Consider the following 24,370-nt stretch of genomic DNA (forward strand, 5'->3'; position numbering starts at 1 on the left):
CTGCACTGCCTGTCAAGACTCAAGATGCCAGCGAAAGACTGTAGGTAACAGCCTGTAGTGACGGTAACATACAACGGGACGAAACATCCTACTACTACTAGGTACTTACTACTTAGTACAGCCTTCTCTCTCTTTTCCCCTTCCTCTGATCACTTCAATCCACCCCTCATCTTCCTCTTCCCAACCATCACAGCCAACGTCGCAGTTTTCGACTTCTTTTTTTAAAACCCCATTCATCTGCATCCTTATATCAGATTTCGTACAAGTTTCACTGCCAGAATGGCTTTCGTTGAGCTGTAGATTCCTCACTGGGGGGCATCTCCTGTGCTCCCCAGTCCAGCAGCTCCGAGTAGACTCCCAATTCGAACTTGAACGATAATCTGTTTTCTCTTTCGACGCAATCCGTGAGAAGCGTCGAAATTGCCTCTCAGCACATTCCTAGACGAAGCACTTTTGAACGTCCGTCGAGGACTTTGAGGTGCTTTTGTGCTCAGCGAAAAAGTCTTCTCTCTCCTCTCCCTCCTCTCCCTTGTCGCCCGTCATCCTTCATCGACCTACGCCTCTCCATTCTTCTTTTACGATAACGAATCAAACTGTTCCTTCCTGACACGACATCTGATGAATTGACGGTCGAAAAAAAAAATCTTCTCTCTTGACTCGTGTCTTGCGATCCCTCGACTCCTCCATCCACTGGAGTCTCTGACGCTTCTAGCCCACTAGAACGGGTATCAAACTTTCTCAACAACCAAAAGCCTGCCGAAACTCAGATCTCATACAAACAATTAAAAAATAAGAAAGAACCCCTCCTCAACCAGAATTGACACAATTCTATTGTTATCGACACAATGCTTCAAGTCGAACCCCACCGATCACCCAGGGGTGTTGCCAAGGATAGGCGTCCATCCAGTGTCCTGCAGCACATTGACCACAAGGCTGCCGGTCCATCTTCGCGGCGGTCCAACAAGTCTCTCCCTCTTGCTTCCTACAAGACCAGTCACAAGCGCAGAGCCTCTACCTCGTCGGTCTCCAGTGTCTCCTCGGTATCATCGATCGAGGCCCTCAGCGACGACACGAACGATTCAGAAGAGGATGCCGATGATGAAAAAGAACAACCAGGGGCCCGTGGCCCGTCCTACGGCCGCCGTGATAAGGGCCGTAAGGCGGGTCTGAAGTCGACGAGTCGGAAGCGCGTGAGACTGTCCGACGACGACGGCTACGCTGGCCTTAGCAGTGACGAAAGCGAATCCGAAGGAAGCTCGGATGATGTCTACGCTGCTGTCGACGATATCAGTGATGGAGATGACGAAGATCAAGACGTTGAAATACTGGAGGAGTTGCTGATCGTCGAGTCCGAAGATGAGCATGAAGTTGGCGACGTGTTCAAGAACCCTTCCACTGTCACGGAACACGAATGGTCTGGGACTAATACCTTCGACGACCACATGCTTCTCTCGGCTGCCTCGTTCTTCGATGAGGACCAGCTGTACAGTGCCATGGAAACCTTTGGCGAGACTGACTTCGCCAGCGAAGTTGCTGCGGAGACACCGATTCCGCGCCGTGTTCATTTCCAGGAAGACTCCGACTCCTCGTCGGATAGTGACTCCCACACGGATGATGAAATTCCCAGTGATTTCCTTCAACAGGACAGCCTCGATCCTCAGCTGCGCCGTATGATTGAGAACGACAATGAAAATGTTGTCAGCCGCCGTCGCCAGTCCGACGAACTGTTCGCCGAGTCGGACTATGGCCATTCAAATATATACCATGTCGAGTCTGACGCCGTCTCCGAGGAATCGGAGTCCAGCGGCTACGAGAGTATGAGAGTGCCTGATGCTGTTATTCTTGGAACCCCCCTGCTGACCCCTTTGAAGCCGATGATGGTGATACCACAGATGAAGACCTTCCACCTCCCGCAACAATCACCCACCCTCGTTCCATTCTCCGCCGCGATTCATCCGCCTCCCTGACTCCTGTCGCCGAGAGCAAGAACACTCCTCCCGTACGTCGACGTGGCCCGATCCTGGGAACCTTTGTTGCCGATCCCCACAAGCCAGTAGCCTTGGTTGACTGCACTGGCAAGCATCTTGTGATCATCCCTGCGTATGCCTCATCTCGCCATGATTGGCTTGAGTCCGCGACCAACAGCATCTGCGGCACTGCCAACAATAGCCCCCGGGCCACCACAATGCACCTCATCGACGAGAGTGATACTGATGCTCTGGGATCGCCAAACCGCCATGATCTTAGCCCCATGCTGGCCTCCAGTGCTAATCTTATGATGACTGCTCTGGGCAATGACATTGCCCCGGGGGGTCAGGTCATGGGCCCTCCCGAGGCATTCTACCCGTCTCGTGATTTTGCCATCGATAGCTCTTTCGAGGACGATGACGAGGATGATCCGGAGTCTGCTCTAAACGTCGAGGACTTTATCGACTTCGGAGACGGCTCGTCCGATGAGGAGATGGGCAAGATGTTTGATGACGCCCTCGCTTCACCGATGGCCACCACTACCATGGCGGCCCCCACCGGCACTCCCACACCGAATCGCGGGGGAGAGTCGCAGCAGGCCAGCAGTGCGGAACGCTTCTTGAATCACCTGGACCGTGGCATTGTGACCGCTTTCCGTCGGAACCACAACAGGTACCAAGCATTGCTGCGTCTGCCCCAGCACCGCGAATTCATGCCCGCTAATTCCCCGTCGCGACCTGCGAGCGTCTTCCGACACGCCAAGCATGCTGATCAGCGCACTCCTACTCGGAAGCGTAAGGCTGGCGGTTATGCTGGGGGAGAGGCGGTCCGACGAAAGCTCATGGACGCCCAGCGGCGTACGCAAATCCCCTTCTAAAATGGGAATGGAACGCAATCCTTTTTGCAAGTCTAATGAATTACGACATAAGAGCATTTGGACAATATTTCTGTTATGACTACCGTCTGTGTGAGCAGCATTAGACTTGGTCAGTCTGTCCGGCTGATCATTTAGACCTCTTGTGGCTCTATTCGCATGGAGACCTGAAAGTTGATCGACCTAGCGAGTCAGATACTGTTTCTCATGCATTTGAGTGCGATGATGGTTATTGGTGGCCACCAGCGAGCCCAAAGTTGATGCCGCTTTGTCATGGTGTCTGGGTTCATTCTGATCTGAAGACAATTCTTCATGGATTGAGACTTTCTCAATCATCTTATCTGGGTTTCATGTTTTTCAATTGGCGCAGGCAAATACCTCATGGATCACGGAGTTGCTGTCACCTTTTTTTCCATCTTCTGAATTTTTCTTGTCATTTTCTCCTTCCTAGCCCATGATGTTTCATCCGTCATGTGAGAGTCATATACTAGCAATTCAAAAACAGTTCTAAAAGTTTTAAGACGTGCCTATCCCTGGATGATATATACTCAAGAAACTGTAGCTCTATTTAGTCTCAAACCAGAGGCAAGCTTTCCAGTCTGGATACTCACGGATGCAACCCCATGCTTGTTCAGCAACAAACAACAAACACAGAAGATCCTTAGGTAACGCGTCGTCCTCTGTATTTCATTCCCACCCACCCGAAGCATCCTCCCCACCGGGGACCTGCGGCAGCCCGTCCGAGTCTCCAGCTTCAATGTTTGCACCAAGCATCGTGTGACAGTGCCAAGCGCACCGGCCACAATCGTCGAGACTCGAGGCGCCGCCTGATTCTAAGCCAGGGGTAGACAGTAGGAGTAAAGACCTACGGATAAACACCCCCTAAGGGCCATCTATGACTCTCTTCATCTGAATGAACCGGTCGATAGGCGGTCGGGGTGGAGTAGACGAGGTCTGACTGCCGCATTGAGCTTTCAGTAGGGGCTGGACTAGCGAGCATAAGCGAGGTAGGGTAGCATGAGTGCTGAATCGAAACCAGAATCAGACAGTCGGAATGGGAATAGGATAGAGTAGCTAGTATTCTATCTATCTGTCATTGCGGGTTTGACAACTAGACTGGTCTAACCGAGCTATACTCTGTATACAAAGACTCATAGTCGTCGGTGGATTGACGCGGCGGCCATTCGTGCATCCGTCCGTGTGTCTGGTGGCGCTGGGCACGAAGCAGGTATTGCGATTGCTGCTAAGTACTAGTAGACTAGCAGCGAGTAGTAACGCTTAGACGATGATACGTAGCTCAAGGACAAGGACAAGATGATCTGGGTAGTTCGTCCGCCATCCACAAGCGTTGTTGTCCTTGGACTCTGTGTTCTCAGTTATCAACTTCCGAGGTCCTGACATTGTGGCATGGCATGACTATGTCAATTGTCAATAGTAACAAACCGGACAACTAGATATATTTTAATCTCCACCGCGTGGGTTCTTCTGCTTGACGAACGGCGGCTAGATCGCACCACAGACCACACACGGCGAACATGGATCTTCTGGGTTAGTGGCCGGCTGGGCCGGGGACGGTAGTATGTTCGAGGTAAAGAGATGTTCTTCCACAGTTTGAGTTTGGTTCATATCTCGTGGCTCATGGGATCAGGGAGGGGATAAATATAGTAATCGGGGACGCCATTGGGGAGGAGGATGAGACTCGGGGAGTTTCAGCGAGACGCCAAACATTTGGGTTCGTCGGGCTAGCGATATGGGTTGTGTGGTTGCAGTGTCGACTGGATGGAGAACTAGAGTAGTATCCTGTTTTTGTTTGTTGCGAGAGAAAGAGAGAGAGAGAGTATTCTAGTTTGTGAACAGGTAGGGAGTAGACTCGATAGAGAAAATAGACTATGTTTCAACTTGATGCTGTTGGACTTGTTTGTCCAGGTGACACCAGCGGCGAACTTCTCAGGGGTTTTTACATTCTTCCCTCTTCTCTCCATCTCGCCCATTACCATCAGCATCTCCATCTCATCCAGTCTTGTATCAACAGAAATGATTTCATCCTCGTTAATCCTTTCTTTTCCCGTAGTCGTTCTATTTCCATCTTCGTCAGGACAATTAGCGCCGTAACTTGACTCTGCAGGATATGCGGCGCTGCAGATGCGGCGCCTGTTGGCTGGTTAGACAGACAGACAATCCTCGTCCATTGTCTGCAACAGGGGCGCCCATCCCATTGGCTCTGATGATGCTGGGATCATTTGGCAACCTAAAAAAGACAATGCAGCGAAGGAATCAGACCCTAGTCTATCTAGTTTCTACCCGAGTCCAGGCGACGGAGTAGAAAGGTAGGATAGGAACTGCTGTCCAAAACTCCAAGCTCTAGAGGCTGGAACTGGCGCCCCGCAGTCGCCGGCATTCTCGCTGCTCGCTTCCATTACCAAAAAACGATGAAAGAGGACTAGTCGAGGTATGTGAGCGCGCCTCAAGATTTAGTCTGTTTGAAGTTGTGAACTTGAATATAGAACTGACTTTAGTAGCATTCTAAGACAGTTTGACCCTCGGACAGGGGAACGGGGTCTTCAGACCTCGACCTGAACAGGCCGTGATTGGTGATCCCTTCGCGCTTCCTAATCGCTGTCGGCTCTGTTCCTGCACGAGCTAGCGGCTCCCATTTCTTCTTCGTTCGGTTCATTGGCCCCAGACGGCGGTTCCACAGTCATCACTCAATACCCTTTGTTTCACCACCTTGGCAGCTCCTCCAGGCACGGTCTGCCAGATGGTTGTTGTGGTGTTGCATTGTCTCCATGGACTGAAAAGAGGCGTTCCTCAGAATGTCTTACCTGCGTTTTCGGGGCTCTGTGCTTGACAAAGATGCTCCGCACGGCGCGCTATGAATGGTCCCTTCTCGATGGTCCATTGTCATAGGTCCTTTGTCCCTATTCATGGATCATACTGCATCAATTGTGTTCCAAGAATTATGCTTGCACCCCCTCAAGACCTGTAGAGGGCTTGTGGTGCATCTCACAGACATGGACCCTGCCGCCTGCTTTTAAAAGAGCCCAGTGTCCCACCTCTACCTCAGGGTCAAAATTGTCATTCTTCTGTTGTTGTCCTGCCTTCTCTTTTTTGCCTTGCCTTGGCTTTGGCCCAAGTTGACCTTCGCTTTCTTCTCTTTGTTCTCTTATTCTCATTGTATACACACTGGTCCTAGAGATCAGCCTCCCCGCCTTCCTCGGATTCACTCTTTGTTCCTTCGGGGCCATTCTTCCTCAATCTATCCATAGACTCGGCTCTCTTGTTGTTGTCGCTGGTGTACGATATCAATCATAGAGTTTCCTTCTATCTCGTTCTCTTCAGCTCAACATTACTTCGACCTTCTCTTCTGACTCTCATTCCAACTTCCACTGCATACTACATTGATTCGAACTCAAGATGAAGGCCGTGTCTGTCACGCTCGTCTCCCTCTTTGCCGCCGCTCAGGCCACTGGCTCGGTATGTGTCTCTCCATTGACTTGTTTGTTGCTTGTGTGTATATTGACTGGCCTGTGTCGTATAGTGGTGGGGCACCGATAGATGCTTTCCCAACCCGGATAACACCGACAACGAGTGCACTGATCACCAGAGGGGTGGTTTCGACTGGTCTGGCCTCGGCCTGGGACAGTTCTCTTTCTACGGAGGCTTTGAATTCTCTGGTTTCAGCTGCACAGACGGCTTCGGCGCTTCTGGAAAGCGCAGCTTTGGCGTGAGTCTAGGACTATATCCTCGACTACTTGAATGACAGTCTGCTAATGCACCTCTTTAGGGTAAATCCATTGAAGGCAAGCTCTCCTCCGCCCCTAAGATCTCCTGCGGGAAGGAGCAAAAGGGGTTCTCCATCAGCAACTTCTACCTCTCCACTTCCAAGGAGACCGATGTTCACATCGTTTATGGCATGCCTGACGGCTCGAGCTGCCGGCACGTCGCCTCTTGCTCCCCCGAGGGTGGCAAGTTCTCCAACGACCAATGTGGTGGTGCCACCTCCGTCACCTTCGAGCTGCCCGAGGGTCACGATGATGACTGCGACGTGGGTGTCCACACTATCGAGTTTGACTGCTCCCCTGGCAAGCCCACCGCAACTCCCAGTGTTCCATCGTTGCCGTCTTCGTCCGGCGTCAGCCTTGTCTCGTCTACGCCTGCTATCCCCGACACTACCACTCCTGTCATTCCCACTAGTGTTCCTGCTTCGTCCGGTGGTGTCACGTCGTCATCTGCAGCTATCACGACGCCTGGCCCAGTCACCACTCCTACCAAGTGGACCACTTCGACAGTGTACACTACCAGTGAAATCACCATCACCAGCTGTGCTCCCACGGTGACCAACTGCCCTGCCAATTCGGTCACTGTCGTCACCTCCACCATTGCAGTGTCGACCACGATCTGCCCCGTCACTGCCACCGAGACTGCTCCTTCAGAAACGGCCCCAGCGGAAACCGGCCCTTCTGAGACTGAGCCTTCCGAGACTGGTCCTTCTGAGACTGCTCCAGCTGAAACTGGACCTTCTGAGACTGCTCCTTCTGCGACTGGACCTTCTGCGACTGGACCTTCTGCGACTGGACCTTCTGCGACTGGACCTTCTGCGACTGGACCTTCTGCGACTGGACCTTCTGAGACTGCTCCTTCTGCGACTGCTCCTTCTACGACTGCTCCTTCTACGACTAGACCTTCTACGACTAGACCTTCTAAGACTACTCCTTCTACGACTAGACCTTCTACGACTGGACCTTCTGAGACTGCTCCTTCTGCGACTGGACCTTCTGCGACTGCTCCTTCAGAGACCGCCCCTTCAGAGACCGCCCCTTCAGCAACTGGTCCCTCGCACACTGCCCCTGCGGAAAGCACCCCAGTTGGAAGCTCTCCAGTTGAGCCCAGTTCTTCATCTCCGGCTGGCTCCACCCCGGTCATCACCTCTCCGGCCGTCACTGCCCCATCCAGCACTGCCCCTGCGATCACTGGAGACATCACTACCACCGTGGTGACGTACGAGACGGTGACCACTTGCCCCGTGACTGAGACCATCACCACCAGCGGCACTGTGACAACTTCGACATACAGCACTGTCTCTACTGTCACTCTGACCTCCACTTCTACCATCTGCACGGCTTGCGAGGCCAGCAGCACTCCTGGTCCTACCTCCGTTTCTCCTGTCACTGGAACTGTCCCTGAGGATTCTACCACGACCATTGTGACCTATGAGACCGTGACTACCTGCCCGGTGACGAAGACTATCACCTCCGATGGCGCTGTGACCACCTCAACCTTCAGCACAGTCTCGACCGTCACTCTGACCTCGACCACCACTATTTGCACTCGCTGCACGGCGGGAAGTACCCATCTTCCCTCGGGCCAGTCTCCAGTCACCGCGACAGAGTCCAGTGGTGCACCCTCCGTGACCGCTACTCCGTCGTCCGCCCCTTCTGCTCCTTGCCCTAACGTTGTGCCCAAGTGTATCAACACCTGGCTCAGCCTTCTTCCCAAATGCGACTCCAACAGCGACGCCAGCTGCTTCTGCCCATCCTCCGACTTCACCAACAAGGTCATTTCTTGCGTCCAGGCATGGGGAGCGTCCCAGGCCGAGGTCCAGGCTGCTCTGTCCTACTTCACCGGTATCTGCGCCGCCTTCGTGCCCCAGAACCCGGGCATCGTGACTGCCATCCCTACCACCATCACCCTGGTGCCCACCGTTGCTCCTACCCACGCGCCCAACCCCACCGGTGCCGACGCAGTCACCCCGCACCCCACCGGTGCCGGCTCCGTCACCGTCCCTCCAGCAGCACCCGTCACCACCATCACGTACTCCTCGTACACTGTGACGGTGCCCCAGGTCGTCTTCACCACCGCTACTGGCGGCGCGTCCACCACCGTTGGCCTGATCCCCGGTGCCCCCACCAGCGTCTCGCCGGGTGGCACGACCCGGATCCCCAACCCCTGGCTGTCGTCCTCCACGCTGGCGACCTACACAGGAACCCGCACGGGCACTCCCACGCCGACGGCATCTATCATTCTCTCCAATACCGCCTCCTCGGGCACGGTCTCGAGCGGCCTGCTGGCTCTTGCCGTTGCGGCACTCTTTGGCGCTCTCTACTAATCTTCCTGGAGGAAAAGATCGTTTCTCTCCTACCCTTTATGTATCCAACTTGTTTCATTTCTACGCCTGTTTCTTACTCTTGTTCCGCCAGAAAGATATAATCATCGCTGATAAATAATATGTATTCCGCTCCTTTATGCACTTAGGATAATACAACACAATGATATTTTAGAAGAGACGATTCGCTAGACCTTATGACATGACCACTGCAGGCTGCTGCTGCTGCTGCTGCTGCTACCCTCCAATAAACCACAATTGCGATTCCTACCTAGAACCCCACATTCTCCTCCCACGGCGCCTGCGCCTGCAGATAACTCACTCCATGCACATAGCGACTCAGCATCGGCTCCTCATCAATGGCACAATGCGGCCGACTATCGCGGCCCTTGAACCAGCCCAGCGCGTAGCGCTTGTTCTTCGCGGCCAGCAGCTCCTGCATGCGGGCGTTGGAGTAGCGCTCTGTGCCGACGAAGTCGTCGAGCATGCGCGAGTGGTGCACGAAGGCCAGGATGGAGGCGATGGTGGCGGGCTGGCGGGGCATGAAGGGGGTTCTGTGGCGGAGGAAGACGAGGAAGGCGACGGCGATGAGGACGGCGACGATGACGATGGAGAGGACGGAGGAGGCGATGAAGGAGCGCGGGGACTCGGTGCCGGCCTTGAGGGCGAGCGAGGCGAGCGTGATGGTGAGGATGTCTGCGAGGATGGAGCCGGTGCCGACGAGGGCGACGAGCGAGTGGCCGTTGAGCAGGGCTTGGGCGGGAAGGAGGCCGTAGGGGGTGCCTCGGTAGTCGAGGGTGAGGGTTTGGGAGGCCGGGGCGGGCCCGGTGGCGAGGGTGCGGAAGGGGTGTAGGAGCTTGACGTCGAACTCGAGCGTGGTCCAGAGTTGTTTGATGGAGGTGGCGAGGAGGATGGGGAGCCAGGGGAGTTTGCGGGCGATGATGTTGAGGTTTGTGAAGGCGATGGCGGGGATGAAGGGGAGGAAGACGGCCATGGAGATCATGAAGGCCATTAGGAAAGGGGGGCGGAGGAGGATGGGGTTTGGGTTGGGTGGTTTGAGCGGCTTGTCGGTTCGAATGGAGGTTTCGTTCTTGGTGTATTCGCCTTGCCAGATGGTAGATTTGTAGAGGATGTAGCGGCGATGGCGGAGCTTCTCGTGGATATCGTCGTGAAGGGCCTCGTCCATGCCGTCAAAGTCGCGGAGGATGTGCGATTTGGTGGCCATGGCTGCGATGCCAGCGACGCCATGCGGATCGCTAAGGAGGCCGGATTTGCGGCGCAGCTGAATCAGGAGAACGATGGAGAACAGGGCGACGAGGATGAGGCAGACCGTCACGAGGCGCGACCAGACGGCTTTGATGCGGATGAAGTATCTGAAGTCGTCAGGGCAGTTTGTTCCTGGGTCGTCATTGCACTTCGGGTTCTCGACAGAATCGATGCTGGGGGATTGCAAGGAGGGCGCAGCAGTGGTAGCTAGGATACTGGCCACGGACGAGACAAAAACCGCCCAATGTTTGTACTTGAAAGCCTTGATCGGTACCGTGTACGACCACAGGGTGGCATAGTCGAGGTTGAGACTCTGTGCAGCAGTGCTTCCCGTAGGTTGTGACAGCTGGTAGTATGGCTCCAGTCGCTTGACCTCAAAGTCGGTTATCTGCCATAAAACACCATATGCGACCATGACCATGGTGGGTAAATACTTCCAGCAGAAGAAGAGCAATGTTGATATCTCGTCAACGTCGTTGAAATTAACCAGACCCCGCCCTTCTTTCTCCAGTCGGTGTGATCTCTGGTACAAATATTCCTGCACGCCAGCCAGCACGAGAGATACTACCGTCAACATCGCGATGTAATAGCTCTTAAGGGAGAACGGCTTCCAGTCAGGCTGCTCTGGGTCCGTTGGAAAGAAAAAGCTCCGATGGACAAGATTGGTCCCTGCCTTTTTCAGTCTGGCAGGGTCGGGCTCCTCTTCTTCTGGTGTACCTCCGTGTCCTTCCAGAGAGCTCAGATCCACCGCAGGTGAAAGCTCTCTCACAGATACAATCATGTTCGTCTCATCAGCTAGTCTCTGTCCATATTCCCGCAGGCTTGCTGAGCGAGAAACCCGATCAGTCCTTGGAGTCAACGGCACAGCGAGGTTCGGGGCTGGTGATAGCATTCCAGAAGCCTCAGTCTCAGCCGGCGGTGATTCTGAGCTCTGTGAGGAAGCCGGCTCACTCGCTGGTGGACATGGCTCTACATTATTGTGTGGGCGGAGGGACGGTCCCTCAAGAAAGGAGATATCCACAAGACACACTTCCTCTTTGCGAAGCTCATCCAGTTCGTGTAAGCGGCTATACCGGTCCTGTTTTGGTGTGAAAGCCCCTGCGAAAGTCGGGGATCGAATTGACGACAATCGATGCAATATAGACGGCCTCAAGTCATTGGAAAATCTGGCTGATCGACGTTGATGGTCGTGGCCTCTGTAGGCCGTATCAACAGCTCGTGAGCCTGGGACAAGAGTTGCTCTTCTCATGAGGGAGGATCCGTCAGAATCGGGACTGGGAAGAAGATTGCTCGCCGAAGAAGCCCTGTGTCCTTCGCCTAATGATATGTTTGGTCATAGTTACTTCTGAGGGCAAAGAGGTTGGGTTGCTTACTCTGGTGCCGTCTGGGCTTGGATACAGGAGCACCTTTAGTTGACGCTTCTGTGACAGCGAACGATATATTGTTCGCCATCTCTGTTTCAAGAGAGGGGATAGTCTCTGGAGCCTGCAACGAAGGCCGTCGCATGAAGATGTGTTTCTAGAGGGCCAGATCCCGAATTCGAGCCTCGGGCGATCGCGCCTAACTCGAAAAAGAGTTGGATAGAGGAAGGATAGCCGGGAAGCTGCGCGGCTCTATGTCACCATGCGGCTGAGTTGATAATTGAACATTGCGAGAGAGGGCAAAACATAGCGCGAGATCAACCAGCCTCTAAGGGTCATTCGTATAAGCCACACCTCGGAAGTCGCAACATGGGTATGACCATTAAGCGCCAGGAGGATAACGCCGCATCTTGTTGGGGCTCTGGCTTCAAGAAAGAGACCTGATAGGCTGCCACCGGCGTCTTGATGCTATATATTACTTGACGATGTTCAGCATTCTCCTGTGAATTGTGAGTTAGCGTAGTCACCCTCGTTGGCGCTGGGGATAGGGGGGAGGTTCACCTTTGACTTGTCAAGGAAACCAGCTCACATTCGTCATCAGGACATTTGTTGAAGCTTCGAAGGATCATTTCTGTATGGTCAACTGCCAGGGATTAGATCAGAGATAGAGAAAGGTGTATGAGTTGGAAGTTCGGTGACAGGGAAAGAGGGTGTTGAAGGAAGAAAGCCGACAGTCCGCTGTCGTTGGGAGATGCTCTACGTACTGCTTTGCTTTATTCATCTCAACCCAGCACAGCCTCCAACTTACATCACTTTTCCTGACATGGAACTCCTTATCAATTTGTGGTTCAGACTCTGAATATGTACTATCGATTCCGCAGCCGGACATGCCACAATAATGCTCTTCACCCAAGTCTTGAATGACCTCTGCTGCTGTCGCGCGACCCTGGGTGCCCGCCGAGGAAGACGCGCTGCTTGTAGGCGAAACGGTTGGCAACTCTCCTTCCCACCCGGTAGACGGTCCACCAGTCGCAGTAGGAATATTCGAGAGTATAAATCGCCAAATATATGCTCAGACATGACGCTTCACACCTGATGACGTCCCTTTCGACGTCCCCTCCTTCCTGGTCCCGATATACCAATCCCGAATCGGGTGACTAGAATGGCAGTTCTTGACATATTCCCTATTCAAGGCCTTGCCCGGGAGCATCAAGTCCAACGGACCTTTGACTTCCCCACGTCGGAGCTCACGATCTTAAATCCTAACTCCGACAGGAGAGATTGGGTCTTAAAAGGGAGCATTGGTCGACATCGGCCTCCAACCCCCCTATGTATGACTACCAACACTCATCACGATACATCTTCCCATCTAACGATATCGGCTCACGCTCAATCATGGCAATCCTTCTGACTGGGGGCACGGGCAAAACATCGATCCGAGTAGCGCGCTTCCTCCACAATGAAAATATCCCCTTCGTACTGGCTTCCCGTCGTGGCCAGTCCGCTGCTCCTCCGGACATGCCGGCGGTCAAGTTCAACTGGCTAGAGAAGGATACCTGGCGCATTCCATTCGACTACAAGTTTGCCAATGATCAGGTAATCTCCGCCATCTATCTGATGGAACCACAGGCGCCGGAGCCATGGAAGCCCTTGAATGAGTTCATCGACTACGCGCGGGAGAAGCATGGCGTCCGTCGCTTCGTCCTCGTGGCTGGTAGCTCGGCCGAATGTGGGAAGCCGGGCATGGGCATGGTTTGGCAACATTTTCTGGACAGACAGGTGGATTATTGTATGCTTCGGCCGAGTTGGTTTATGGGTTAGTAGCGAGAGAGGGCTTGTCGGAAATCTTTTTTTCTCGTGGAAGGCATCGTGCTGATGTTTGCTCGCTGGTCAGAGAATCTAACTGAGGATGGTCCGCGCCAACTCATCCGTGATCAAGGCAAGATCTATACGGCCTGCGGGCAGGGCAAAATCCCGTTCGTCAGCGCTACGGATATCGCGGCCGTCGCCTATCGCGCTCTGACGGATCCCGACTCACACAACTGTGACCACCGGGTGCTGGGACCCGAGCTCTTGACGTACGACGACATTGCCGAGAAGCTAAGCAGTGTCCTGGGGCGAACGATCGAGCACGTCAAACTTTCAGGAGAATCGCGGTACCCCCTAGGGACTGATAAACGCGGGGGTCTCCCAGTACTATGCGGGCTTCTTGACAAAGCTGGAGGTTGCGGCCTCGACTGGGTTCGAGACACGGGAGAATGATTGAAGTTGAAAAAGTTACTGGGCGACCTCCGAGGTCCTTCGATCTCTTTGCGCAGGAGAATCGGTCGGCGTGGGTTCCAGAGGACAAATGATCCCTTTTCCTCGCAGTCGGCAAATGTGTAGTGTAAACACTTTTGGTACAGTCAACCCTGCTAGAGCCTGAGAATCCACGTCTTTTCCACTCAGTAGATGGAGAAACTGTCTGACACGAAGTCGAACCTTGAGCCCAGATGATAATAATCATACTCTGTCACTCACCAAGGATGTGAGGCCTGGCCGATATCTGTGTCTGTCCGTCTCAATCATCGAGCAGAGGGGCAGGCTGTATACGGAAAGAATGGTGATTTTGTAGATGTGTTCTAGGCAGCTAGCTACCAACCACAACCGAACCCCAAAGGACTAGCTAGCATTATTCGGTGATAGTCAACCAGTGAACTTCAAAAAAGAATCAAAAACATACAACAGCTAGGATTCGCTGGTGGTCACCCACCCAACTACTAACTGGCCGGCGTGTGGCTTAAGTACGGCTGAGCGGACGGGAAGCCCTGTTTTCCACACCCTGTGGTCGTATGTACTTGGTAGAGACGGAGTGAGACATATAGACATAACTGGCATTGATATAAGAACTCGAGTCTGGTGCATTTCTATTATGAAACTACCCCTTTCTGCAGAGGTTGGACAACATCCACTTCGGCTTGGAGCCCCTCGAAGCCCCCCATTGTATCAGATGAAGGGGTATCCATCCTCTGTACCGTGCAACGGCCCACCCAATCATCCCAATTCCTCAATTCCTCCCATCCAACGCAAACCCTCTACGATGGCCACTTCCGAAACACATCCGCGATATGGTCTAACGGCGCCGTCAGCAGCCCCACGGCAGTCTCGAAGGGTGGCGCGGACGGCGCGGACGGATGGCTGCGCGACGGCACGAATATCTTGGTCCGGTTGAGCGACTGCGACAGGCCCACGCTCTCTTCCTCGGATAGGGCGCTGTCCAGCCGCGGGATATCCTCTGCCTCCTCGCTCATCATGTGTTCTTTCAGATCGGCCATGAGCGACGTGAGGGTGGGCAGGAAGCGCGGGTCGGTGGATTTGAGGTCCTGGAAGAGTTTGAGCCGTTCTTTGACCTGGGTGTGGATGTGTATGTGTTAGCTGCCCGCTCTCCGAGCTTTTTGTAAGAGTCAGGCGGGAGAGGGAGGATATACAGTTTGATGTTCCGCACGGTCCCGGTCCGCCATCTCCTTGCCGCCATCGAGATACTTCTCCATCGCCGGGTAGACGACGAGTTCCTCTGCCACGGCGTGGCGGGCGAGCTCCCAGACGAACTGGTTCTGGCACTTTGTTGCGTCGTCGGGCTCGGTGGCCTTGAGTAGCAGCTCGTAGAAGGAGGTGATTTCGCGGTGGTCGTGCTTGATGGTGTCGAGGATGCGGAATTTCGGGGCCGCCGCCCAGTCGGAGAAGGCCTGCACTTGGTCGGTGAGGTTGCCGCGCAGGATGTGAGGCTCGAAGATGCTGTCGTCGGTGGTGGGTTTTCGTCCGTGTGTTGCGGCCATGATTCTTGCGAGGGTGTGGCGGAGCAGTCGTCTTGGGCGTCGTGGAGGGCGGGGGGGGAGGGGGTAATTGGAGAGATGGGGGAGGTTGGTGATGAGCTGGTGGTGCTCGTGGTTCGTTTCGGAAGACGGCTCCTTTGCTGGACAGCATCATGAAGACGTGTAGTCGAGGGTTTGTATGTGTATCCATGGTTTCCATCCATCGTCATCATCTCATGCGCCAAGCAGCCATCATTCAGTCAAAACAAACCGCTTCATTACTAGGTAGGCTAATATCGTATCTATCAATTCAAGAAAAAGAAAAAAGAAAAAAAAAAGATAACCCAAGCATCAGGGCCACCTCGTTCTATCCCAACACCAACGCCCTCACCTCAATACTCTCCCTCGCCCTAGCCCCCTCCGGCGTCCTCGGATCCCAAAACGCAGAATGCGGCACCCTCTCCGCAACCCCGGGCTCGGTATCCGAGCACTTGAGCAACAACCGCTCATCGCCCTGCACCCCCGACAGATACATCCACTCCTGCTTCGGGTTATACCGCACACCCATGGTCTCCCCAGTGCGGCCAGGATACCGATGCTCCACAGCCACCAGATCGGCCTCGTTATCGACCGACGGCGCCGCCGCAAACGCCAGCGGCGCGGACTGCACGGCGCCGTTCAGCGGCCGCCAGACGTTGATGATGCGCGCGCGCTCCTCGCCGCGCAGCACACGGTCCGCCTCCTCGGGGTGCGTGGCGGCGAGGTGCAGGCGCACGCGCTCGCGCGCGGCGCGCCGCGTCTGGTCGACGTGGGCTTTGTTGACGGGCTGGCGCGGCGCGCTGGGCGATTGCCGCCGGATGGTGTGGTCGAAGAGGATGACGCGGCGTGCGCCGGGGACGTGCGTGAGCAGCAGCTGCGTGACTTCCGGGTAGTAGAGGCGCTTGACCTCGTCGTCGGAGTCGAAGGTCGTGTAGCTGGTCGCGGTGGGGATGTGCTGCAGGACTTGGAAGGCGTGCTTGTCGAGCGTGTAGTCTGCTTCGTGGCCGCGGATGTCGGTTAGGCCCACTTTGTGCGTGGCATCGCCGTAGTTAGTGCGTGGGACGCCAGCTGGGGGCTCCTCGACGTAGTTGTAGGGGTTGGAGCCATCGGCGGGGGGTTCGTAGAAGCTGAGTTCGACCTCCACGGGGCCGCGGGGGATGTAGTCTGCGGTGGTTGTGGTGGTGGTGGTGGTGGTAGTGGTAGTGGTAGTCGACATGATGAACTCTTGAGCTGTGATATGCGATGAATCTGTTGACACCACTACCAGCACCTGGCTCTCTTCTTCCTCTTATACTCCTCGCGATACACCCAACGTAGATGTAACTGCATTCTGCATCCATTTGTCATCACGAGTGGCTCAAAACAGCCAAACATCCCCAGATAATGGCGTGCGCTCCAGTGCAGCCAATCACGACAGTCAAAAGCATCGAACAGTCTCCACTGTCATGCAAAACGAACCAATCAAATGCCCAAATATTGACGTCATGCAACAATTTCTAATCCGGTATCCCTTGACGGGGATGTGATTGGCTGCTGGGCATCACCCGAATTAATCACTCGTTGTTCTCATAAGCAACGGAGACATTTGGAGAAAGACCAGCAGTTGTTCTGAAGTGACAGTGAAGGTCAGAGTGGAAGAATCGGAGAGAATGCCATTGAATAATCAAGACAAACAAGCAGCGGAGTAATGTACAGCAAGCCATATCCAGAATAATGGTAAGATGATGTGATGCGTCAATCCAAGTCAGTCACCAGCAGTCGAGAGACGATGTTCAACCCGCCAATCTCGTGCAATAAACACCCTAGAAGAAATAGCAGAATAGACAAGATGGAGTGGAAGGCATAGGTCACTGTCGAGAGTTGGGTATGACCACATGCACTGGAGCAGCCCTAATAATATCCAACAAGTTCAGCCAGAAACGCCCAAACATGATATGATGTTCATCATGTCTCCATGTACCCCATACACCGATCAAGAACCGTAGACAACACCAGACAAAGGAAACCAGACCGGCTATGATTTGGTCTTCTTGGTGCGCTCGTAGCTGAGTAACTCCACGTCCCGACCGTTCGCCTTGAGCGGGTACAGGTGCATCCCCATGTCCACGGGGAAGTCGGGATGCAGCAGACTGAACCGGTTGGGATCCTGGGGCACGCCGTCAATCTCCGGCGGTGGCCTCTCGACCAGCAGCTCGATCAGGCTCTTGTCCACCCAGCCGGCCGACTTGTTGTGCAGGCGTTCCAGACGCAGGCAGTCATCCTCCACCTCTTCGTTCATGAGGGGCGGTAGCGGCGGGGCATTGCTGTTTGGCCTGGCGTGGTAATTGGCCAGAACGTTGTAGGGGAGATTGGGACGAACTGCGGGCTTGTCCGATAGCTCGGCCAGCGCGTTGAGCGCATGGTTGCCGTGCGTCCGCGTGGAGCGCGTGGCGTGGTAGTTTTGACTGGCGGTGCGCACCATGTCGGCGGTTGGGGTGCCATTGTCCTCCTGGCCCGTACCGTCGCCCGTGCCCGAGCCATCTTCCGCATCGGTGTTATTCCCGCCCGTCGCGGTGCCAGACGGCTGGTCCGCCCGTTTGGAGGTGGAGAAGAAATGCACCGTGGCAACATGGGCCTGGTTGGCGTGCGCACTGAGTTCCTTCTCCGTGAAGAGGGTGTGAATGGAATATGACGGCGCGTGTTGCTTCTCGGCCACCTGGGCCTTGGCCCGCTCGGCCGGGTTCGCGTCCCGCACGGGGGAACCAACATCGTCCTCGGGAGCCTTTCTCTTCCGCTTGTTGAACTCCGACACAATGCCATTGCCCAGCTCGTCCAGATCCACCCGGTGCCGGGTGTGACGGGTCTTGCGGTTGCCGTGGATGCCCCCGGGGCTGGCCGGGTTGGTAATGCTGAACTGGTTGGGATGAAGAAGCAAGGCATTGGTATCGGCGATATCCAGCTGTTCCTTCTCCCGCATCAGCCTCGCCTTCTTCCCGGAAATCGTCTGGACCAGCCGTTCCCGCAGAGTAGAGGAGAGGTTGTTGTATTCCTCGCCGGCGAAATGGACCCGAAAGGCGTATTCCCGCTGATACCGTTCTAGATTATTATTATGGCGATGCTGAATTCGTTAGCCAACGATCACAAATAAAAAAAATAAAAAAAAAAAAACAAAAAATACTCACCACAAGCGCCGCCAACTCCGCATCCCTCGCCTCCTTCACCTGATTCACCTCCTGCACAAACCGCGAATACCACATCCCACCCAGACTCGCCATCTCCTTCGCAAACGCGCCCCCACCGATCGTCTTCTCGATCAGCCGCGCAATGTCCTCCGCGCTGTCCGGCAGCGGGCCCGGCACGTACGGGTCCGCGTTGTTGATGAGCGTCATGTCGCACTGCAGGGCGTGCAGCTGCTGCCGGAATTGCGTGTCGCGGTTCTGGCTGAACGTCGCCGTGAGGTCGTGCAGGCGGTCCTGGAGCGCGCTGCGGCGCTTGTCTCGTTTCGAGAGCGGCGCGTTCGCCGGTGGGCTGGCGGACCGGCCGCGCGAGTGCAGGCTGTTGGCCATTGTCTGACTGGCGCCGCCGGTGGCGGGTGATACCGGTGCTGGGGAGTATGCCATGACCAGGCCCGGAGAGGGGGAGAGTGAGAGTAAGTGAGGATCTGATCTCAGGGTTGTTGGAGATGTGGGCTAGGCAGTGGAGGATGAAAATTTGACGGACGAGACAAAGTTTAGGAAACGGGGAAAGTTTGCTATGAAGAAATAATTGCCTGCATAAGTACAGGGCCAACAACCGAGACCTTCAAAATCGAAATTGGTGCTTGCTGTGGGAGAAGAAGAACAGTGATGAGGAGTTACTAGTATCCTGGCGATTGGAGAAGAAAGCGGGAATCTGGCGCACGCCCGATTCGGAATAGCCTCGCGGACATTGTTGACCGCCCGATATGTCCTGTCACACCACGAATTTTTAATATTATTCTGAGGGTAAAAACCTTACATGATTGAGGTCTCAAAAGCCTCAACGAGCAAGCACTACCTATTCGCTATTTGAATCCTCATCAGTAGCTACTTCACATGTTCCACACAGTCAATCAATGTATCATTGCGCAGCAATTATACACAAAAAGGTATTCATACAGGATAAGTCGTTCTAGGGTGCTGCGAAGCTCAACCTAAGCCACCAGCCGGCCCATCGGAGATTCATCTCATTTCCATAAAATCAAAAGTAGAACAACCCCCGGGTATTGTTATCCAACCAAGCCAAGCAATGCACGGTATATGTTTCCAGACATGTCTCAATGCAAGACTTCATATCAGAGCCATAACAACCACAAACGCCCCTATGTCCACCTGAGTCCGTTTCTTTTTCTTCGCTCATGGTGGTAAAGCCAGTTCAAAGCCAAAAAAACAAAACGCATAAATGAAAGCAAAAGATCTATGAGACGATGCATTGGTTTGCATCTTAGTGTGACCGACGGATCACGAACACTCCGAGCTCGACCCCGTCGTGGGGTTCGCTCTCTTCGCCGTAGGGCCGCCTGCGGATGCCATCGAGAATCTCGCCCAACAACATGGCAGACGTGACCTCCTTGTCGGGAGCCAAGATATAAGGATGAGCGATGTTCGACGCGGCTTTGGAAACCGGGAGACGACGGCCGTTCTGCCAGTAGAGGCTGAGCACTTCCTTCATCCGAGCTTTTTCTTGGTGGATGTACCACTCGGCCCAGAGGTTGCGATCGAGATGGGCGCTCCCTTTCCTGGCATCGACGATAGTAAACTCAGAAGAGGAAGAGGAGCTCAACGCACGGCATAATTCGGAGAGATTATGTCTCATGGTGTCAAAATCCTCCATGTGGGAGACGGAAGAAAGTTTGCCTAGGTACCGACCAATGTCCGTCGATAGCTCGTTGACTACGACGAGCTGCCGAAGCAACGGATCCAGAATGGGTCCTAGGTACTGGGACTTAAAGGCCGAGCCTCCCCTGCGGGTGGGGTAGATGAAAAGCAGCGAGCCACCATCGGGAGAGAGCTCTGAAAGCCGGTCGACCAGGAAAGATGGGCGGTGAGGGGAGAACAGGTCGCGGTATTCCTGGGGCGACGATGGTGGAATATATCGCTCCAGGACGGAGATATGTACGGAGTGGGGTGGGACAATCGGCATCGGGAAGTGCGAAGCCTTGGTTTGGATAGGACCACGGAAGTCGTGGTAAGCGGAAACTACCGCGGCACTGGAGAAAACGGTGGAGTTAAAATAGTCGTTGCCAGGGAGCATACAGCGCGGCGTCCCTGGGGGTGACGAGGGGAGATTTGTGAGGCTGAACTGCTCGGGGACTGCGTGGGTGACGTTGATGTAGGGCGACTGGCCCTGCCGACGCCGGTTTTGGATGACATGAACAAGCGAGGTGAAAACGCCCTCGGTGGTCCTGTTTGGTGTGGGCGTTTCGGAGGTGTATGGGTAGGGGAGCGTCTGAGAGACGATCTTAACGGGTTCACCGCGGGCATTCGAAAATGGCAGCGATGATACTTATTGAAGGATTCCGAGTCAGCCGCTGTGGGGGGAAAAAAAACATGAATGGTTGCATCCATCTATCAACTTACCAGTCGATTCGATGGAACTCTCCAGCCATGAATCATGGTCGCAATCCATATCGCCTCCAGGCGAGTTGCGGCTTCCGTCTGAACTGGGAGGAGAAGAATTCGAGAGGCCATCTGAGGGACTGCCTAGACCGTCGGAAGCGGTTCCCCGCGGCGAATTATCCATATTTGGGCCTTCATCCATGGGTATTGGCGCGGGGTTGCGGTTCATGTGAGAGTCGAACAGGAGCATCTTGGAATTCGAGTTCCACAGCACGTGCTCGTCGTCTTCCGGGGGTGTCGGAGGAAGCGTTGCAGGGTAGTCACTCTGAGGACAATCCTTCGACGAGGTGTCCCAGATAACGGAGGTGACGGGGGATGTATGGACGGTTTGTGGGTTCGAGACGGAGGTTGTAGTGAGACGAAGACGGGGTTCAACGGAGTGGGTGCGAGATTCGACCCGACTAGAAGATTTCGAAGAGAGGCCAAGGTTCTCGAATGGCGGGAGATGAAGCGAGACGTTGCTTCTGGAGAGGAAACGCGAGACACTGGACGGTTTGGTGAGCAGGGATCCTTGAGATGCTCGTCGCTTGAGCCGGCCGGAGCCTCCGCTCTGGCGAGCCGTGGAGAACTGCTCCTGCACGAGAGAAACCGGACTTGTTTGCTGGTTGTCGAATGAATTTAAGAGTCTTTGCTGCGATGAACCGGCTTCCCAGGAGGCATTTGATGAAGTTGATGACGTTGGCGAACGCATGCCCGAGCTGTCTTGCATCCCAGAAGTAGACCACACCATTCCATCACACTGTGTCTGATACATTCAGTCTGGTTGTTTAGGTGAGAGGAGTATCGTTCGTTCGACAGGGGAGGTAGGCGTCGGTCGCCGTGATCGCGGAGAAGACGGAGTCCAGGCCTGGAGATTTGGAATATAATCCCTGCTAGATGTAATGTGTTGAGATCACGACGAGGAGGTTGGTTGAGGATTGGTATAGCTCTTGGGAGGGATGGGATGGGATGGACAGTAGAGTTGGGAGAGAGGGGGGTGGGAAGAGAAATTAGAGAGGAGGATAGGAAGGGAGGGGGAGAAAGTAAGCGGAGGGTAAACGTAGGTGAAGTTGATGATGGATGACAATGAAGGATAAAAAAAAAAGAACGGAAGGGAAGGAAAGAGGAAAGAAGAGGAAGAGGAAGAAGAAAGAATGGGAGCAGATTATTGCTTGCTGCTATACTACTACGACTCCTACTACCATTTTCTTTCTACTACTATGGAAGTAAGAGTTAATGACGCTGGGACATGGAAGAAGGGCCAGACCCAGACACATCAGCCAGAGACCAGATTTCCAGTCAAGTGTTCCAGTATTATTCCTCAGTACGGAGTACCCAGGTACCTAGGTGAGTACCTTAGTACCAGGTCGTAGTAATGATTATGCGTATTGCGTACTGTATGTACCGAAAGACATCTCGGGCTGCGAACTTTTTCCACCCGCGTTCTAGACCGGGCGGGCTTGGCCTGATTGGGGAGTCCATGACACGAGGACGTCCGGGTTGGTCCAGTCACAGCTGGTGCAATTAATTAAACCGTCCATCCATTAAATTTAATTATGTATTTGCATTATTGGGGTGATTTTACCTGGTTCCCTTCTATGCATAAATCTCTCTCCAAACCAGACTATTTTGGGGATCCTTTTGGAATTGTTAAAAAAAAAAAAAAAAAAAAAAAATTGTTGGAAAGAAAAGAAACAATCAATACCTATGAAGGTATTGAATAGATGTCCATAACTACCTTAGATATCTCTACAACATAGATTTCTTCCTTTGGCTGATGGTCCTCTGGATTGACCGCAAAAGCAAGTATCCCCCAGCTTTGGTCGCAGCCCAGACGCCTTCCGACCTGTCTAGGCCTCCTATAGTAACCGATAGTGAGGGTCCCAGAGTCCCAGAGTCCCCAGTGGGATTCATTATTAGTTTATTACATTTCCATCTTACCACAACTGTACCAAGGATGTACTATGTACAGTAGGTAGGTACTCATCTTACACGGACCTTTTTTTTTTTTTTTTGCCTCCCAGTCCCAGAGCTGGGACCCACCGCAGAGCCACATCAATCACAAGAAATGGATCGATGGGGGCAGCCCCAGTATTGGATGGGTAGATTTGGGATTATTTGGCATTTGGCATTTGGGTAAGCAAGTTAATTATCTCGAGAAACTGGAAATGAAGCAACCAACCCATAGAAAAAGAGAGTGTCTGGAATAGATGAGTTGGAGAATTTGATTTCAATATCATAGGTGATATAGGTATGCTCCCATCCAGGGATTAAACCTGCCTGATGTTGCATGATCATCTTCATTTCTCCAGAATCATTTTATCTACTCCGTACTTGGATTATAACTCTCTGACTCTGAGGGATATCTGCTGAATGATTGACGGACTAACTATCGAAAAGTATCTGCAAGTCAGCTCTGGATCTCCTTTCCACTGATCGGCATCACCCTCGCCTTATCATCAGGGCTTGAGTCTTTCGAAGGAAGCTGTGTCTTGTCTTGAAACTATCTGATCTCGATCGTCAGTCCTCTGTTCGATAAATCCAAGACTAAAAAAGAGTCGGAAAAGTCGTACCACTGTACTTGCTGCTTGCTCATCAACTACGGAGTATCCAGAACTACGTAGATATGAAATGTGCCTGACAGAACCAGAGCACTTACCCAAAGCAACCCGCTTAGCCTGGTGCTATAGAGGCCGGAATCCAAGGTGGTTGACGTCGAGACTTCGGATATCGGGCTTCAGACTTGTACTTCCTAGACGCTGGAAGGTAGTATCCGTCCGGCAGTCAGCTGATAGAACCAAATTTAATGTTAATGTGAATACTGAATCATACTCCGTCGTAGTCAAATGCAAATTCCCTTTATTTCCCCTTATAGTCTATCTACACAGTACTACTCCGTACATACCCAGACGACTCCTACAGAGAACAAAGTTAACAGCCCAGGTTCCGAGCAGGCTACCGCTTCCGGTCTAGACCCCTCCCTGCTCTGTGCTGCCGACCAGATCCGCTGTATGTAATTCTTTGCTTCATACTAGGTAGATATTTACCGAGTAGGTTCATCTCTTGGATTCTGGGCTCTGCTACGACGTGACTAGAACCTCCTTATGGAGTAAAATAGTAGATAGGCAGCTCAGGTGATAGTTCTGTCTGTTTGTCCACTATTGTACATCTGGATCTTTTTCCTCTTTGCTGAGCCTAGATTGGGCCATCACGGAACTTCACCCCTTCCCCAAAATTACTGTTCACTGTACAGTGTACACCTACCTATACACCTATACAATTACCAGATGAAAGTATGAACAAGTAACAACAGTCTAGGCTCACAAAGATACTCTTCTAGATGTCTCTACGAGATCTCCTACTTACTTACTTCG

The 24,370-nt window shown here is 53.5% G+C and overlaps 8 protein-coding genes across 8 annotated transcripts, besides 9 other annotated features; 3 read left to right on the top strand and 5 right to left on the bottom strand.

Moving 5' to 3' along the window:
* Window positions 1-845: 845 nt before the first annotated feature.
* On the top strand, window positions 846-2,845 carry ACLA_040820 (uncharacterized protein; the record flags this gene model as incomplete). The annotated part of the gene is made up of 2 exons (XM_001271291.1): window positions 846-1,815; window positions 1,872-2,845. The coding sequence occupies 2 exons, from the start codon at window positions 846-848 to the stop codon at window positions 2,843-2,845; spliced, it is 1,944 nt and encodes a 647-aa protein (XP_001271292.1).
* A 3,411-nt stretch (window positions 2,846-6,256) lies between these two features.
* ACLA_040830 (extracellular serine-threonine rich protein) lies at window positions 6,257-8,948 on the top strand (the record flags this gene model as incomplete). The annotated part of the gene is made up of 3 exons (XM_001271292.1): window positions 6,257-6,316; window positions 6,381-6,566; window positions 6,627-8,948. The coding sequence occupies 3 exons, from the start codon at window positions 6,257-6,259 to the stop codon at window positions 8,946-8,948; spliced, it is 2,568 nt and encodes an 855-aa protein (XP_001271293.1).
* Window positions 7,299-7,625: a microsatellite.
* Window positions 7,299-7,638: a microsatellite.
* Window positions 7,583-7,664: a microsatellite.
* Window positions 7,629-7,664: a microsatellite.
* Window positions 8,949-9,160: 212 nt separating the features above from the next.
* Window positions 9,161-9,184: a microsatellite.
* A 32-nt stretch (window positions 9,185-9,216) lies between these two features.
* On the bottom strand, window positions 9,217-10,992 carry ACLA_040840 (DUF3433 domain-containing protein; the record flags this gene model as incomplete). The annotated part of the gene is made up of 1 exon (XM_001271293.1): window positions 9,217-10,992. The coding sequence occupies one exon, from the start codon at window positions 10,990-10,992 to the stop codon at window positions 9,217-9,219; it is 1,776 nt and encodes a 591-aa protein (XP_001271294.1).
* A 1,975-nt stretch (window positions 10,993-12,967) lies between these two features.
* Window positions 12,968-13,834, top strand: ACLA_040850 (uncharacterized protein; the record flags this gene model as incomplete). Its single annotated transcript, XM_001271294.1, has 2 exons — window positions 12,968-13,361; window positions 13,437-13,834. 2 exons carry the CDS (start codon window positions 12,968-12,970, stop codon window positions 13,832-13,834), a joined length of 792 nt encoding a protein of 263 aa, XP_001271295.1.
* An 812-nt stretch (window positions 13,835-14,646) lies between these two features.
* On the bottom strand, window positions 14,647-15,387 carry ACLA_040860 (HHE domain protein; the record flags this gene model as incomplete). The annotated part of the gene is made up of 2 exons (XM_001271295.1): window positions 14,647-14,961; window positions 15,040-15,387. 2 exons carry the CDS (start codon window positions 15,385-15,387, stop codon window positions 14,647-14,649), a joined length of 663 nt encoding a protein of 220 aa, XP_001271296.1.
* A 343-nt stretch (window positions 15,388-15,730) lies between these two features.
* Window positions 15,731-16,618, bottom strand: ACLA_040870 (putative methyltransferase; the record flags this gene model as incomplete). The annotated part of the gene is made up of 1 exon (XM_001271296.1): window positions 15,731-16,618. The coding sequence occupies one exon, from the start codon at window positions 16,616-16,618 to the stop codon at window positions 15,731-15,733; it is 888 nt and encodes a 295-aa protein (XP_001271297.1).
* Window positions 16,571-16,608: a microsatellite.
* Window positions 16,571-16,612: a microsatellite.
* A 798-nt stretch (window positions 16,619-17,416) lies between the features above and the next one.
* Window positions 17,417-19,001, bottom strand: ACLA_040880 (Sds3 domain-containing protein; the record flags this gene model as incomplete). Its single annotated transcript, XM_001271297.1, has 2 exons — window positions 17,417-18,499; window positions 18,564-19,001. The coding sequence occupies 2 exons, from the start codon at window positions 18,999-19,001 to the stop codon at window positions 17,417-17,419; spliced, it is 1,521 nt and encodes a 506-aa protein (XP_001271298.1).
* Window positions 18,524-18,556: a microsatellite.
* Window positions 19,002-19,842: 841 nt separating the features above from the next.
* On the bottom strand, window positions 19,843-21,771 carry ACLA_040890 (uncharacterized protein; the record flags this gene model as incomplete). The annotated part of the gene is made up of 2 exons (XM_001271298.1): window positions 19,843-20,903; window positions 20,979-21,771. The coding sequence occupies 2 exons, from the start codon at window positions 21,769-21,771 to the stop codon at window positions 19,843-19,845; spliced, it is 1,854 nt and encodes a 617-aa protein (XP_001271299.1).
* Window positions 21,772-22,648: 877 nt separating this feature from the next.
* Window positions 22,649-22,672: a microsatellite.
* Window positions 22,673-24,370: the final 1,698 nt, after the last annotated feature.

The sequence above is a fragment of the Aspergillus clavatus genome, genomic scaffold, assembly GCF_000002715.2.
Source record: "Aspergillus clavatus NRRL 1 1099423829802 genomic scaffold, whole genome shotgun sequence".
Taxonomy (NCBI): Eukaryota; Fungi; Ascomycota; class Eurotiomycetes; order Eurotiales; family Aspergillaceae; genus Aspergillus; species Aspergillus clavatus.